The sequence below is a fragment of the Papio anubis genome, chromosome 17 (genome assembly GCF_008728515.1).
Source record: "Papio anubis isolate 15944 chromosome 17, Panubis1.0, whole genome shotgun sequence".
NCBI lineage: Eukaryota > Metazoa > Chordata > Mammalia > Primates > Cercopithecidae > Papio > Papio anubis.
This window is the reverse complement of record NC_044992.1, coordinates 17,744,146-17,760,730: the sequence shown is the minus strand read 5'-3', so window position 1 is coordinate 17,760,730 and position 16,585 is coordinate 17,744,146. Positions and strand designations below refer to the sequence as shown.

General features: G+C 53.9%; 1 protein-coding gene and 2 pseudogenes across 3 annotated transcripts; 1 reads left to right on the top strand and 2 right to left on the bottom strand.

Annotated features, from left to right (window-relative positions):
* Window positions 1-715: 715 nt before the first annotated feature.
* On the bottom strand, window positions 716-1,764 carry LOC116271021 (annotated as a pseudogene).
* A 437-nt stretch (window positions 1,765-2,201) lies between these two features.
* On the bottom strand, window positions 2,202-7,831 carry LOC100998126 (annotated as a pseudogene).
* Window positions 7,832-7,989: 158 nt separating this feature from the next.
* On the top strand, window positions 7,990-16,100 carry TBC1D28 (TBC1 domain family member 28). 3 transcript variants are annotated; one of them, XM_017950394.3, is made up of 7 exons: window positions 7,990-9,525; window positions 9,628-9,676; window positions 10,925-11,000; window positions 11,180-11,262; window positions 13,061-13,966; window positions 14,302-14,411; window positions 15,675-16,100. In XM_017950394.3, the coding sequence occupies exons 1-5, from the start codon at window positions 9,381-9,383 to the stop codon at window positions 13,200-13,202; spliced, it is 495 nt and encodes a 164-aa protein (XP_017805883.1). In that variant the 5' UTR covers window positions 7,990-9,380; the 3' UTR covers window positions 13,203-13,966; window positions 14,302-14,411; window positions 15,675-16,100. The 3 variants fall into 3 exon arrangements, 1 of the variants encoding a protein (XP_017805883.1); XR_001896255.3 differs by lacking the exon at window positions 15,675-16,100 and adding exons at window positions 10,506-10,577; window positions 15,116-15,667 and having other exon boundaries at window positions 8,002-9,525; window positions 11,180-13,966; XR_001896250.3 differs by adding an exon at window positions 10,506-10,577 and having other exon boundaries at window positions 8,003-9,525; window positions 11,180-13,966.
* The last annotated feature ends 485 nt before the right edge of the window (window positions 16,101-16,585 follow it).

The following is a 16,585-nucleotide window of genomic DNA, read 5'->3' as shown; positions in this document are numbered from 1 at the left end:
AGGCAGGGGCAAGCTTCAGGAGATCCCTCACAGTTTTGTGAGGCAAAGTCTAGAATCCAGTCTTCCTGGCCTCTGCCATTCACCCACCACTGGGCTATTAATGCCCATCTGCAGACAACAGATTCTGCATGCAAGTAGTCTTAGGATTTTTTCTAACTGGCCGTTTTTCTCCTTGGTACCCCCACTATCCCACTGGGAGCAGTATACACTCTGCAAGGGAAACCTGAGAAATGGTTGTGAGTCTCCTCAGACAATAAGCATATCCTCCACCCACAGCTACCTCAAGTGCCCATCAAATCAGAACCAGAATTATAAATATTTATGACTTTACAGTAATTGGCAACACATATACTATAGTATTTACAGTACCATAGATGCATCTGTTTCTCTGGTTCAGCAATCTCTGAGCTGGAACAATGTTCTGTGTTTGCCAAGAGAGACAGCGCCAATGCCCAGGACACGCAGGACGTAAGGGCAGAAAGTGGCATATTGTGCGGTTTCTGGTCGATCTGTAGGGCCCAGCTTCTACATGAACAGTGGGCTGTAGTGAGAGGCTTGCCAAGACACGCATATCGACTGGAGTTGGACTCTCCCCATCCTTAGAACTGTGGTCCTTCGGCCTCAGCCAGACTCAGGGAGGACAAATGGTTCAGTGTTTTTGACCTGACCTGATACTTCCTGGGGACCTAGCCTGCAGGGCCGGTGAGCTACCTGCTTTCTCAGCCAAAGGGCTCTTGAAGCAGCAGCAGCAGCTTTTTCTTGCCTTTGTAGATCTGTTTGAGATTGTCGATGAACTGGGCAAATTACAGGTAGTCATCCTGGGGCATCAGGAAGGTCTCCCGAGCCTTGCTTAGAAACCCAATTAACTGTCCATACCGGCAATGGCTGATGTGTGTTGGGTGTAGTGTGGGGTGTTGATGTAAGCATTGATGATGGCATCAGCAACTGGCACAATGGAGCTCTGTCAGTGGAGATGAGCTTTCCAGAGCTGCGGCGGCCTGGGATGCCCACCAGGCCAAATGCAGTCACCGTGCAACCTCACACACAGGATGTCTGAAAGCATCACGGCAATGTGCACACTCTTCACCACCAGGGGGATGAGAACTGCCAGCTCATTCTTGCCCAGACAGTGGCTGAGGACACAAACTCAGAGCACATCATTGATGGCTGCGTGGGTATCCTGGTTAAGAGCCAGGTTAAGATGGCTCATGGCCAAAGAGGCCAGCTTGAAGGCGCGGAGCTGCAGCCACAGAGCTGCATGTAGCAGGCAATGGGGAACAGCTGGGAATGGGCCGTGCCACCGGCAGCAGCCGCAGTGGCAATCTGGCAGGCGGCCTCAAAGGGAATGTGGTCTTTCTCAGAGTGTAAGGGCTGACAGGGCACAGCTCTGTGGATGCTTCATAGCACACTGCAAGGCCAGTGTGCAAGCACAGCTAGCCAGTTCCTCCTGCTGTGGATAGTCAAGACTGAGGCGCAGGATAGTGGTGTGGGATACGGCTGTGGCAGCTACAATACTAGTAGCCTCAGTAGGGGTGAAGAGTGTGTCCCAGCTCTGCAAGATGCTCACTGGGGCCCACACACCTGTCAGGCCAGTGCCTGAGCTCAGCCATGGCCATCTGGGTCCTGATTCAGGTCTGCTCAGATTACTGTGTGGTGTTCCAACTTGGCCAGCAGAGATGAGTTCTCCTTCCTCCTCAGCAACCTTGAGATGATCTGAGGCAAACCAGGGCAAGAGAAGCATCCCAGATGGCCAGACCCTGCTTGCGCTCTCTTCCTATCCCTTCCGTCCCCAGGCCAGAGGGTTGAAGGTTTCTGCAGGTGCTCTAAGCCCCTCACAAGGACGGAGCAGTAGAGCCTGGGGTTTGCTTGCCCCGAGGCCAGGGTGGCGGATCTGCCAGGGATTCTAGCTGAACTGGGGCCTCTCAGGGTAGAGTCTTGTGCTGGGGGTTCGGGCTTTAGAAAGGGTCCTGATCCTCCAAGGTGTCTGGGGTTTCCCACAAGCATGGACACGGATGGGGACAAAACCACCAGGCCCACTACCTCCCAAGGGTGCACTTGAGTATTGGCAGCTGAAAATTCATTCTCTTAGATGTGTCTCCGACGTGAGGGCCAAAGTACTGCTGACGTCAGCATATGGTTGGTTAAAGCAGTGAGGACAGAACTTGGGCTGGCTGAACAGGGGCCATCTTCTCCTACCAGCAGCCCCCTCCTTTCTTAGGCCATCAAGAATAGGAATATGAGAGCTCCATGGATTCGTTGTCCCGTCCCAAGAGTAGGGTGTAGAAACTCCTTTCCCCTGGGGGTAAAGGGAGGTGGGAGATACCCACTTCTGTAGCACGGGTCACTAAGCATTGTACTATCTCTCGGGGTCTCCAGTTAAGGGTTGATAAGGTCATCCGCATCACCTGTAGCCCAGGTTCCAGGGCCAAGTTGAGCAGGGTGCTGTCAGTACTACTGTTAGTGGGAGTAGCAATCTTGAACGCATTTTCAGCCAGTTGGAAGATGAGGGAGGAAGAACAAATGTGCCTCTGCATTGCTTCCGGAATTGTTCAGAGCCTCAAAGTGTCTCCTTTGGCAGCAGTCAGCATGGTGGAGGCCAGTTCCCACCGCTGTGATTCCAAGTGTCCAAGCAGGAACCAGGGAGGATAACGGCTGGGCACCAGAGACACCATATGGTGAGGGAGGGATGTGTCGCCTGCACAACCTGAGTTTTCTAAAACAGGTAACCTTACGATACGTAAGGCTAATTTATAGGCCGGGTCTGGATCATGAGACAGCAGAGCTAGGGAACAAATACTGGCAGAAGTATGCATGGAAATGCTCTCTCAGTGGATGACTTCTCCCAGGTCGCTGAAAGGGCCACCTTCCAGCAACAAGATGCTCTATTTTTGGAGTGTTTGCACTAAATCTTCACCCAGTTCCAGCTCTTGGAGTTGGCCGAAGAGCTGCTCCTCATTACCGCACACCTTGTACTATGGGTAGGAGCCTTCAGGCATTACCCTCTGTTGACCCAGGCCCATGGATGCAGCTTCCAGGGCCAATGACAAGTAGGACTCACTGCTGTTTGGGGAGCCTACAGCCACAGGTACATGTTGGTACACAGGGGGTCTGCTTTCATTCATATTTAGATAGCCGTCATCATTCAGGAGGCAGGCCTCAGTCAAAGTGAGAAACAGGCAGTCAATGGATCCAGGGGGTCCACCAAGCCCTCCAGGTTTGTGATGGTTGTAGTTCCTCTTTCTTCCGATGCTTGTAGATTTTCAGTTGCCACTGCTGCTGCAACCTCAGAGTATTAATAATGGCCACTGTGAGTCTCAGGGTCTCTTTTGGATAACCACAGGAATGTGGGGCATCAATCAGAGCACAGGCTGTGGCACATGCTCAAACCACAGTGGCCGGCCTTGGGAATTAAACAGCAGTCTTGGCCAGGCGCGGTGGCTCACGCCTGTAATCCCAGCACTTTGGGAGGCCCAGGTGAGCGGATCATAAGGTCAGGAGATCAAGACCATCCTGGCCGACATGGTGGAATCCCTTCTGTACTAAAAATACAAAAACTTTAGCTGGGCATGGTGGCGGGCGCCTGTAGTCCCAGGTACTCGGGAGGCTGAGGCAAAAAAATGGTGTGAACCTGGGAGGCGGAGCTTGCAGTGAGCCGAGATGGCGCCACTGCACTCTAGCCTGGCGGCAGAGTGAGACTCCATCTCCAAAAAAAATACAAAAATTAGCTGGGCATGGTGGCACATGCCTGTAATCCCAGCTACTCAGGAGACTGAAGGAGGAGAATCACTTGAACCCGGGAGGCGGAGGTTGCAGTGAGACCAGATTGCGCCACTGCATTCCAGTCTGGCAACAGAGCTACTAGACTCCGTCTCAAAAAAAAAAAAAAAAAAAATTGCACAGATCCCTGAAAATATGATTATGTACATTTTCTTTTTTGTTTTCTTTTGTTTTGGCTTGGTTTTTTGAGACGAAGTTTCGCTCTTGCACCCAGCCAGGAGCAATGGCGCATTCTCGGCTCACCTGCAACATCCGCCTCCCGGGTTCAAGCGATTCCCCCGCCTCAGCCTTTCAACCAAGTAGCTGGGATTACAGGTGCGTGCCACCAATGTCCGGCTACTTCTCTTTTTTTTGAGATGGAGCTTCGCTCTTGTCACCCAGGTGGAGTGCAGTGGTACGTTCTCGGCTCACTGCAACATCCAACTCCTAGCTTCAAGCAATTTTCCCGCCTCAGCCTCCCGAGTAGCTGGGATTACAGGTGCCCGCCACCACGCCTGGCTAATTTTTCTGTATTTTTAGTAGAGACGGGGTTTCATTATGTTAGCCAGGCTGGTCTCCAACTCCTGACCTCAAGTGATCCACCCGGCTTGGCCTCCCAAAGTGCTGGGATTAAAGCATGAGCCACCGTGCCCAGCCTGATTATATATTTTTTCAATAAACATATATGAAAATGGTCTCAGGCCTTTTAATAATTAGAAGACCAAAATAAATAAAAATGTAATAACATTACCCACTAGCCAGAATACAGAAAAGACTAACAAAATCAGGTGTTGCAAAGGACATCTAATTAGAATACTCTTAAACTTGTGGTTGGGTTGTATATTAGTCAAAAAAATCTTTGAAATTAAAAAAATTAATTGATAAATTGTGTGAACTTGTGGTGTACCACATTGTATATATATATACACACATACACAGACACACATTGTAGAATAGCTAAATCTGTGTATCTTTATATACAGCCCCAGACATACATTGTAGAATGGCTAAATCAAGCTACCTAGCATATCAGTTACCTTAGATACTTATCTTATTATTATTATTTTTTTTTGAGATGGAGTCTCCCTCTGTCACCCAGGCTAGAGTGTAGTGGTGCGATCTCAGCTCACTGCAACTGCCGCCTCCTAGGTTCAAGCGATTCTCCTGCCTCAGCCTCCCGAGTAGCTGGGATTACAGGCACCCGCCTCCATGCCCGGCAATTTTTGTATTTTTAGTAGAGATGGGGTTTCACCGTCTTGGCCAGGCTGGTCTCAAACTCTTGACCTCGTGATCCACTCACCTCACCCTCCCAAAGTGCTGGGATTACAGGCGTGAGCCACCGAGCCTGGCCAATACTTATCTTTTTGTGTGTGTGTGTGGTGAGAACATTTAAAATCTGCTGTCTTAGCAATTTCAAATATTACCACATTGTTATTAAGTATAGTCAACATGTTGTACAACAGACCTCTTGAGCTTTTTCCTCCTAGCTGAAATTTTTAGTGACATGCATTGCATTTGAACATGTGCATTACTATGACCAAGCTATTTTATTTGTAGGGCTGCACTTAACTAAAATATGCATGTGAACCAAAAGAAATTAGCAAGAATATTCATAGTGGCTTTTTTGCTAATAGCCCCAAACTGGAAACAAACCAATGTCCATCAACAGTAGAATTGATAGATGTGCCGTAGTCATACTAAGCACTACCGAGCAGGGAAAAGAAATGAACTGCTTCATGAAACCACCTGAAAGAGTGTCACAAATGTAATGCTGGGCCAAAGAAGCCACACACAAAACCATTCCTACCGAATGGCCCTCCATGCATCCATTTATGAAACAGGCAACACTAACTGGGGCTGCTAAAAACCACGTAACTCTTCGCTTTGGCAAGACAAATGGGCAGTGGTTAGGGAGCAGACCTTCAGGAGAGGGATTTCCAGATTTTTTTTTTTTTTGAGACGGAGTCTCGCTCTGTCGCCCAGGCTGGGGTGCAGTGGCGTGATCTCGGCTCACTGCAAGCTCCGCCTCCTGGGTTCACGCCATTCTCCTGCCTCAGCCTCTGAGTAGCTGGGACTACAGGCGCCCGCCACCACGCCCGGCTAGTTTTTTGTATTTTTTTTTTTAGTAGAGACGGGGTTTCACCATGTTAGCCAGGGATGGTCTCGATCTCCTGACCTCGTGATCCACCCGCCTCGGCCTCCCAAAGTGCTGGGATTACAGGCTTGAGCCACCGCGCCCGGCTCCAGATTGTTATTTTTATTTCATTTTCTTGGACTGTGTGGTGGCTACAAGCATGTGTCCTCTTTGTGATAAATCAGAGTAGTAGAATAATAGGATTCCTGGGTATATTATACTTTAATAAATGTATTTGAATTCACTTTTGCCATTAGGACAAATAATATAAATTATAATAAATTTTTGCAATTTTAATATTATTTCTACTTGATGAAAAATAAGTCACCTGAAGGATTCCAAACTTGGGTATTTTAATATAGAACTTATATGTGCAAATACATATTTCTAGAGATCCACAACTGTCTGATTAATGTCATTTGAGTGTAAAAAGCAAAGTTATGTTGAGAATTTGCTGACTCTCTAACCTTTTACTTGAAGTTAAGCTAATTATCCACATCCATCAATGAAGCGTTTCACGGAAGAGTCCAGTCCATGGCATAAATAGTAGGAACCTCAGAGAAGTCATTTCTTCTTCATTATTTATGTAAAAACATGAAATTTCTTAGAAACACAGACCGGCAAACTCTCAGTTTAGTGTTGCTTCCATTGCTTCCTGTAGTCTTGTTACCAGAGAAGATTTTTATGTTCCAGAATTGTACAGAGGGAAGAACTGCCTATTATGGTTACCACTGTGGCCATTGAGACAAGGCACATGATTCCTAGGATCCCAGCAATGACCCTCCCTGGAGGTGAGGGGAATTAAGGGACCTGCTAGGGAAATTGTGGGGGCAGAGTACACAGTCTCTACAAAGCTTTCTCTGTGTCTGGTACTTGAAGTCCACAGGCAGTAAAAAAGGGAAGATTACAAAACAGACTGGGAGGGATTCCATGAGCAAGGGCTGGAACCCCATAAAAATAAAGTGAGGCCGGGCGCGGTGGCTCAAGCCTGTAATCCCAGCACTTTGGGAGGCCGAGACGGGCGGATCACGAGGTCAGGAGATCGAGACCATCCTGGCTAACACGGTGAAACCCTGTCTCTACTAAGAAATACAAAAAACTAGCCGGGCGTGGTGGCGGGCGCCTGTAGTCCCAGCTACTCGGGAGGCTGAGGCAGGAGAATGGCGTGAACCCGGGAGGTGGAGCTTGCAGTGAGCCGAGATAGCGCCACTGCACTCCGCCTGGGCGATAGAGTAAGACTCTGTCTCAAAAAAAAAAAATAAAATAAAATAAAGTGAAACCCATGTTCATGAATTTAAACACAGGCCAGTAACCCAGCAGTCAGAGAAACTGAAGGAAAAATCCAGGGAAAGGCAGAACAATTGTAGGCTCAGCCCCTGTTTCATGCCAATGAGGTAAGTCAGCAGATCCGCAACAAGTGTGTGTGTGTGTGTGTGTGTGCGCATCTGTAGTGCGAACGAGTCATGGCACCCTGGAGGGCTAATGGGAGGAGGAGGTGAGCAGGTGTGTGAAATCCAGCCCTGCCGCACAGACCTAGCACTTTACAGCCTAGCTGAGTCCCCTGCTAGGGAGGGGACCTGCCCTTTGCCCTTTGCTCCCAACCCTCAACCCTCTGTCTGCATCCTCCATCTGCAATGCCAGGACTGCCCTGGATGGGGAGGTCTGAGGTTAGGGAGCACCCGTGGATGTTCCAATAATGGCCATGGGTCCCGCGGGGGGAGACAGTGACAAGGGTGACCCAGTGCCCTGGGTGCACATGTGAGTAAGGCAGCCGGGCCCAGCCAGAGCAGTGACACATACACGTACACGTGTTCACCCACATACACATGCATGCTCACATGCACAAACACTGCACACACGCATGTTGACACTTCAGAGTTTGGAGGGTGCTGACTCTGGGCCCAGCTGACCCAGGCAGGGGCCCATTGTGATGGGTGTCATGATCCCACAGTGTCACTGGTGCTGAGCACTCACCCCCCTGCCCGCCTGCCGTCTCTATGTCTACAGCTCTTGGAAACAAGACATAGAGGTGTCTGGTCCTGAGAAGAGGAAGTTTTGCTAAATGAGAGACACAGCTGACTCAGCCAACTCAGGTGAGTGTGACCTGCTCTGTTCCCTCCCTGCTGGCCTGGGGACAGTCAGTACCTGGTGGGCAATGTTGGCCTCTGGGCAGGTGCTGAGGAGGGTCATCCCTGAGCACTCACCACGTGCCTGTTGTGCACTGACCTGGTGGACTCGGTGGGGTAGGTGCTGTCCCCGAATGCACCCATTCCACAGGTGAAGTGTCTAGGGTCAGAGAGGTGGTGACTGGCCAAGGGACCCAGACATGACCCCGGGCTGTGCTCTTAGCCCTGCCCTGTGCAAGCCCTGACTTCTGTGGCCTCCCTGCCCTAGATTCCAAATCTGCCCGGGGTTTTCCAGCTCCTGATGGGGCAGAGTCTGGCCGTGGAGGAGCCACTGGGATGGAACTCCTATGAGTGGGGTGGAGGGAGGTGGTGCTCGGTCCAAGTCTGTGCCCTAAGCTGAGTCCCTGAAGGAAGAGGTCTCACCTACTCAGACTTCATGTACGGTCACTGATGGTCTCCGTGGGACCCACTGGACACATGGGGTCCCTTGTCTGGGAGTAGGGAGCCCTCTGCCTGTGGGCAGTTGTGGTAGGGGACCTTGAGCACTGTTGCTCTGGGGCCTGGGAAGCAGGGACCTTGTCAGGAAGGCCTAGTCGCTGGGGGACTGGTCAGCGAGGACATGGTCAGTGAGGAATTGGTCTTCAGGGGCCTGGTCAGCAGAGGTGTGACCACTGGGGCTTAGTCAACGAAAACCTGGTCAGTGGGGACGTGGTCAGCTGGAGCCTGGTCATCAGGGGCCTGATCAGTGAGGACCTAGTCAGAAGGCCTGGTCACTGGGAAAATGGTCAGTGAAAGCCTGGCCAGCAGAGGTCTGGTTAGTGGGGGCCTGGCCAGATAGTTGTTGGGTGACTTCAGGCACGGGGTTTGTCCTTAAAGCCTCCTTGCCTCCATCAGTAGCAGAAATGAGTCATGGCATCCTGGAAGGCTACTGGGAGGAGGAGGTGAGAAGGTGTGCGGAATCGGACCCTGCCACTCACACCTAGCATTTTACAGTCTAGCTGAGTTCCCCCTAATGAGGGGCCCTGTCCCGTGCCCTCTACTCCCTATCCCCCATCTGCATCTTCAGGACTGCCCCAGGTGGGGAGGCCTGAGGTTGGAGAGGACCCATGGATGCTCTGATGCTGGCCACAGGCCTCAAGGGAAGGAGACACTGCTGAGGACTTGATGAGGACTTGGGTGCACATGGAAGTGGGACAGCCAGCCCCGGCCAGAGAGGCTACTTGTGCACACACATGTTCACCCATATAAACGTGCATGCTCACCTGCACAAACACATTTTGACAACTCGGGGACTGGAGGACACTGACTCTGGGCTGTCTTGACCTGGGAAATGGGTCCATTGTGACAGGTGCCATGACCCCACAATGTCACTGGTGCTGAGTGACCGCCCACCCACCAACCCACCCACCTCTGTGTTGTGCAGCACTTGGACACAAGACACACACAGGTGTCTGGTTCTGTGCATAAACGACTTTTCTAAGAGAGACACAGCTGCCTCAGCAGACTCAGGTGAGTGACCTCTGGGCAGATGCCATGGAGGGTCATCCCTGAGCACTCACCGGGTGCATGTTCTGCACTGACTGGGTGGGCCATCTTTTCCTTTGTCCTCAGAGCAACTCCGTGGGGGTGAGTGGTGTCCCCAAATGCACCCATTCCACAGGTGAGATGTGTAGACTCAGAGAGGCGGTGACTGGTGCAGAGACCCAGATGTGACCCGGGCCGTGCACTCAGCCCTACCCTTTGCCATGCTGGACTTGAGCTCTGACCTCTGTGGCCTCCCTACTGTAGATTCCAAATCTTCCTGGAGTTCTGGACTTCAATGAGGCAGGGTCTGGTCCTGGAAGAGCCACTGGGACAGAGCCCCTGTGGGTGGGGTGGAGGTTGCAATTCTCAGTCCAAGTCTGGGCCCTAAGCTGGGTCCCCACAGGAGGAGGGCTCACCAACTCAGACTTCAGGTGCGGTCACTGATGGTTGCTGGACCCACTGGACACATGGGGTCCTTCGTCTAGGAGTGGGGCAGGGAGCCCTCCGCCCTCAGGCAGTTGTGGAAAATGAAGGAGCCCTGGAGGGCTGCCTGGAGGGTGATGATCATCCCTCTTGGTCAAAGGGCTGGAACCCTCCCGCAGCGTCCCATTCTCTCTGTCTGATCCTCTAGAGGCCTTACCCTCCCTTTGCCCCAAGTATTCCCGGCAGGGATGGTCCCCCCGGGTGTTCTCTAGGACTAAGGCCCCACAGTTCTCTTGTTCTTTCTTGGTGACCCAGGAAAACAAAGCCCCCTCCTGTACTCACAGCTGGGAATTGTGGTGTCTGCCATTCCTCCACCTGAGACGGGGTCTCCACGAGCACAGAGGCTGCTCCGGAGTCAATAGATCATCTTTTCCTCAAACCAAACTGCTTGGCTGGTGTTGTTCCTAAAACGGCTTCACTGGCCACAGTGAGTGAGAATTGGGGTAGAATGGAGCAGTCACCAGATGTCTTGCTTCCTACAGAAAACTGAGTATCTTCCTGGTTTCTGAACGATCCTAGAGAGATGTCCGGCCCCTGACCCCACCTGCCTCCAGGTGCCCAGAACAGCCCATCGTGGGCCCTTCACCCTCCGCAAGTGGACACTGTTTGTCCTGCTGGGGCAGGTGTATGTCCGCCTTGGGGTGTTCGGGGACAATGGGCCTCTCTGTCCAGGTCCCCATGTGTTCAAGTCCTCAGGAAGGAGCCCACCACTGGTTGGAGGCAAGGACTCCAGAGATCCAGCCAGGGGAGGGGTCACTGAGTCTGGCCCCTTGTCATCTGGGAGGGGTGGTGGAATGCGGCTCATCAGACTGGAGTGTGTCTGGGAATGCAGTGAGCGTGTTTCGGCTGTTCTCTGGAGCTCTCAGGGGCAGCAGAGCCTTTGGATGACTTTGTCTTGCAGGATGAAGATGGATGAGGACCCGGATACCCTGCCTGCCCAGGAGCAAGGCAACATCATCATTACCAAGTATGAGCAGGTACAGGTCGCGCCACTCCCTCGAGGGAGGCAGGGCCTCACCTCTCCCTCTGCGCCCTGGTCAGAGGGTCCTGGACTCCATAAGATCACAGGGCGTGGAGGGGCTGCCAACATCCCTGGGACCCCACACCTCTCACCTTTCACTCCCCACCCCCTATCCTGGCCTTCTCTGAGTTTCAGGGACACGGAGCTGGGGCAGCAATGGACATGAGGCATGAGCAGGTTGACATTGGGAAATACACCAATCACCTTGGGATTGTGCAGTAAGACCTCTGCCCTCCTGACCCCAGCCACCAGTCTCACCTCAGGGATGGGTTTTGTTTCTAGAAAGGCCTCTCTAAAGCAGGACATGTCTCCCTTGGGGGGCCAACCTCCTCTCCAGGGTCAGAACTTCTCCCAGGCTCTCCTGCAGGTCCAGGCTGTGGTCAGGGTTAGGGCACAGCCTCGTGACACATTTAGGGAGCTCGGGAGAGTGGGTACGGACAGACAGGGGACTAGGACAGGCCCTTGGGCTCTCAGCACTGTGGTCTCCAAGTAAGCAGGAGAAGAGGGGGCAGCCTGAGGGTCTGGCCCTGTCTCCTTGTGGCCTGCCTTGGTGAGATCTGAGGGTTGTGGCCACAGGGCAGGGGGTACACCTGGCCTGGCCTGTGGGCAGCTGTATAGCAGACCTCTGAGGGCTCAGGGGGCTCAGCCAAGAGGAAGGGGCATGGGGACAGTGAAGGCCTTGGCCCTGGCCCTGGTAGGTTATGGAAGAAGAAGGGCAGGGCCCTGGCCTGGGCTTCTCACTGAGGCCAGGGAGACAACAGAGCGTGTAGCTGAAGGCCCTGGGAGTGGTGCAGGGAAGGGACCTGGGCCTGGTAAGGGGAGCCCAGCTTGGAGCCAGCCTCTCAGGACACATAAGATGGAGAGAGGGAGGAGCCTGGGGGAGGGGGGCAGGGTGAGCCCGTGAGACCTGCCACTTCTGGAACGCACCTGAACCAAGCCAGCCCAGGAAGAAGCTGACAGCCTGAAGAGGACAACACACGGGGTGGGGCAGGGAACGGTGGCTCACCTGGGACCCCTCAGTGGGGGGACTCGGTCAGTCCCCAAGGCTCTGCGTGGCCCTCCAGAGACTCTGCTTCCCACTAGCTAAGTCAGCACCTTGCAGGGTAGACTAGTCAGGGCAGGCAGGACAGTAGGGGGAGGACAGCCAGGCATCCCATGTCCTGGTTTTTGCAGTGGCTGGGAGGAGGCTGAGGGCTAAAGGCCAATGACCCTGAGAGCCAGCTGAGGCTGGAGCGGGAGTGGTGGGGCCAGCCCCACTGCCTGCAGGGCCCCTGGTCACTCCTGTTGCCCTGGATGTGTCCCCAGCAGCGCTGAGCAGCCCAGTGAGAGAGTGACCAAGGCATGGGTGTGGATGGATCTGGGAGGTCTCACTCAGAGGTTCTGACAGGACAAGGGTCACAGAAGGGCCAGGGTGGCCGGAAAGAGGGTCACAGTCTCTGGGCTGGGGAGGATGGGGGAAGATGGGGAGCAGGCAGGGTCAGTGGCCAGGATGCAGGGAGAGGCAGGTGCACGCTGGGAGGTCAGACCCTGCAAGGCCTACGGGGAGTGTCGGATGGCACGGGCTCCAGGTGCATCCTCAGGGCACCGGGCAACACTCACGCCAGGCTCCTTGGTCTCTGGTGGGTGATGTGGTCACTCTGAAAGCACTGCTGTAAGTCAGGGCTTGGCCACCCACCCGGGGCGGCACCCATGTCGTCTCAGAACTGGAATTTCTCAGCATCTACAGAGGGTGTTGCCTCCAGCCCTGGAGGAGCAGCCCCATTGTGTAGCCCGAGGCGCCCCACAGGCCCCGAGTGGCCGTTGCCAGGCCAGCCTCGGGCTCCCTCCTCTCCAGGGTCCCAGTGCCTCGCAGGTGTCAGATCTGCAGGAAGGCCCTTGCCATCCTTCTCTGTGTCTTCTCCCAAGCTGAGACTTAGGGTGGATGGGGATAAGCTGGTCCTTCCCTGGGGCCCTCTCAGGGAGGGGGATGGCTCCTGGCCCGGGCAAGTCCTCAGCTCTGCCTGGGTTGCCTCTCAGTGAGACGGAACTGCCCCCTGTCAGTGTCCTGGAGGTGAAGGTAAGAGCCTGTGCCTACTGCGTGGGAGGCCAGTCCAGGGACCAGGAATCAGGGGTGGTTGGTGAGGCAGAGGGGGTGGCCCATGGGCCCGGGCAGTGGTGAGTTGGCCACGACTGTCACTGGGAGGGGCGGCCTTTCCTGCTGGACTCTGTTCCCATGCGGGCTTGACCAAAACCCAAACCAAGAATTGCAGTTTTTGCTCAGAGTCCACTGCCTGATTGCACCAAGTCCCCAGCTGAAGGCTGGGACCTGACCAAAACTGGGAGCATCTGTGCCCTGAGGATGGCGTGTCCTGGCATCACCAGTCCAGACCACCAGCTCCAGTTCCTTCAGAGGGTCTCAGCCCCCGGGGTCTGCCCTTTCCTGGCTCCTTCAGGTTGGGTCCCTTCAGGGCCCCAAAGCCCAGGACCCAGCATCCACGGGCCCCTGTCAGAGGCCTGGCAGCTCCGCTAACCCCATCATGGTTCATTTGACAGCAAAGATGTAAGGAAAGTAAATGTACCAACAAGTGGCGAAAGATGCTTGCAGACTGAACAAAATATAGGAGCAGCAAGAAGGTAACATGGGGAGGGAGTGGCCCCCGTGACTGCTCTCTGCATAGCCAGGAGACAGGCACCCACGGTTGTGACCTGGCACAGTCTGCCTCTCAGTGGGTGGATGGCACCCTGTTCTTACCATACAACAGCAGGCCTGTTCGCCAGCTTTCCTCCCTGGAGTGCCCTGCGTCCTGTCTCACTGGAGTGTTCTTCTGTCTGTAGCTTTTTCAAAGAGTGAACGAAGGCATTCCTCTGGCGGTGCAGGGCTGGGCATGGTCACTCCTGCTAGATACTGACAAAGTCAAGTCCCAGAACCCAGGGAACTATAAGGTAAGGCCCTCCCACACTCAGCCAGGGCAGGACAAACAAGCCAGGCTGTATCAGGAGCCCAGGACTCCAGCTAGAGGGAACGTCAAGCTTGGGTTGGGGGTGGAGGCTGTGGTCAGACACGCATCCTGGGCACAGATGGTGACTCAGGCACCTCAGGTGCGCTGGGCTCTGCTGAACCTCCCTGGCATCAGAAACAAGGCAAAAAGGAGCTTTCTGCAGAAGGAAACCTTCCTCGCTTCCTTCCAGAAGTGCTGACTGACAGATGGCTGCTGTTTGGGGCAAGGAGTCTTTTCATCATTCTGAGGCTGCTTCCTCCTCTTGGCCCTGCCCTACAGGTCATGAAGGAGAAGGGCAAGAGGTCCTCCAGGATCACCCACCGCATCGAGCTAGATGTCAGCAGCACCCTACAGAACCATATGACGTTCATACAAAGATCTGGAGTCAAGTAAGGCCTATGAGGGCTGCAGGGGTCACAGGGAAGATGGGGGCAATCCAGAGGAATGAGGGTGTCCCCAGGGCAGAGGCCAGGGTCACCCAGGAGGGGTGACAGAGCCACCAAGGGCTCTCCTGGCCCAGGGAGCAGCCAGCACCATGGACTGCGCACCTCCCCGGCTCTAAGCCCTGGGTTGGGCTGAGACGTGTAGGGCCAGAACCCAGGTGACTCCCAAGGAGATGGAAGGCAGGAAAAAATAATAATAATAATGCAGACGGTGAAAAGTGCTCTCCATGACCCACAACTACCCAGGGTAGGGACCCATGGAAAGGTAGCAGGATGGTGGGGCTCAGGAGCCTTCCTGGGCAACACTGACAGCCCAAAATACCGGGATGCGGGACCCCGGAAACTCTCATCCATGGCTGGTGGGCACGCAACAGGGCACAACCACTTTGTAAGTCAGATGGGCTGTGGCTCACAAAGCTCGGTGGCCTCGTACCACACGTCCCCAAAGTGTCACAGATATTGACCACACTGATTTGAAAACCGACATCCAAGTAAAACCTGCACGCCACGTTCACTGCTTGGTTGACTGTCACTCACACCTGGAGGCTACTGAGATGATCTTCAACACAGGAACTGGGGAGGAAGGGGGTTCCTCTCTTCAGATAGAGATGACTCGGTGAGGAAAAGGAATGAACCCCTGATGCCCGCAGGAACATGGGTGGATCTCAGATGTGTGTTGCTGAGGGAATGAAGCCAGACCCATCAGACTACCACCGTGGGGTTCCAATTCATCGGCCATTCTGGATGAGGGCAACCATAGAGACAGAGAACAGGTCAGGATGGCCAGGCGCTGACGGAGCTGGGAGATGTTGACTGCAAAGGGGACATGCTGGGGACTTGGAGGATGAAGGAGCTTCTCTGAGAGGGGCTGCAGCGGTGGACGGGAGGCTCTGCACATTGGTTCAGAACCATGGAACTGCACATCCCAAAAACTGGACTTCCGTGTGTCCAAACCGAGAAAAAAGGAAAGAAAAAATCAACCAGAGTGAAAATGATCACTGATCCAACTTTACATCTGTGATATTTGCATTGCAAAGAATGTGGATTTTACTGAAAAACACCTACAAACTCAGGTGTCTTGAAGAGCCCCCTGCTTATTTGGGGGATCATCTGAATCCAGAATTGTGTTTGTTGTCCAGGTCTGTAGATAAAACGAAACTGACAGCATCTGCACAAAACAAACAAAACCCTCTTTTCCCTCTTTTCTAGGCAGCAGGAATTATGTGACATCCTTGTGGCCTATTCTGCATATAACCCTGCGAGTATTCCCGGGCAGCGATATTCCTGGGCCACGTGCCCATATTCACAGGCATGGGTGTCTCTCAGGGGTGTCAGCACTTCTTGAAAATTCAGTGTTCGTGACCCACCAGCACGTAGTAGGGAGGACTCAAGCTCACTGCTGGCAGAAAAGGGTTGAGGCCCAGACTCCTGCTGTCACCTGGACCCAAACACCACGTCTCAGATGAAGAAATGACCTTCCTCTCAAGATGTTGCCCCAAAGCCTAGGAGCTTGTCAGGGGCCTCATAGGATGGTCCTCAGGACCTCGCAGGATGGTCCTCATAGGAGACAGGTTTGAGAAGTTGCTGAGGTGCCTGATGGACCAGGCTCTTGTCATGAAATGAGTTTGCATCCTGGGGGAGCCTCTTCTTACTGGAAACTTGGCAATGATCCAATTTCCCCTTTGCCCAGACCCCATAGGAGCATAGCAGATAGGGAGGGGGTCACCCAGGTGGCTGCTCCTGCGTGGCACCCACTTTTCAGACCATTCCAGGCAGGGACAGCCGCTGAGCCGACCGCATGAGCTGTCCACATGGAGGACCCAGCCGCCCCCTGTGTCTGGCAGGCAGCCCTTGGGCGGTTGCAGGACCCTTTGTGTGGTGGTCAGTGCCCCGCTGCCTGCCCTCGTGGCAGGTGCAGTTCAGAGGTGCTGCCCCAGGCCTGGCATAGTGGCCTCCCCAGCCTGGCCCAGGTCAGGGAGCATGAACAATCCCTGACTGTGCCCTTTCGGGCCATGTGAGCTTGGACGCTCGCTGCAGGAGTGCCCCCAGGCTCCTTGTCAACTGAGTCGTGCGTGACCTGCTCAGTCCTCATGCCCAGTGCCAGGGGAGGGGTGTGGAGG

Excerpts from the sequence above, each read along its gene's own strand:
- TBC1D28 (XM_017950394.3), top strand. The coding sequence starts at position 9,381 with ATGTCACTGGTGCTGAGTGACCGCCCACCCACCAACCCACCCACCTCT. Across the intron at positions 9,677-10,924 it reads CAAATGCACCCATTCCACAG|GATGAAGATGGATGAGGACC; the intron begins GTGAGATGTGTA and ends TTTGTCTTGCAG. Across the intron at positions 11,001-11,179 it reads TCATTACCAAGTATGAGCAG|GGACACGGAGCTGGGGCAGC; the intron begins GTACAGGTCGCG and ends TCTGAGTTTCAG.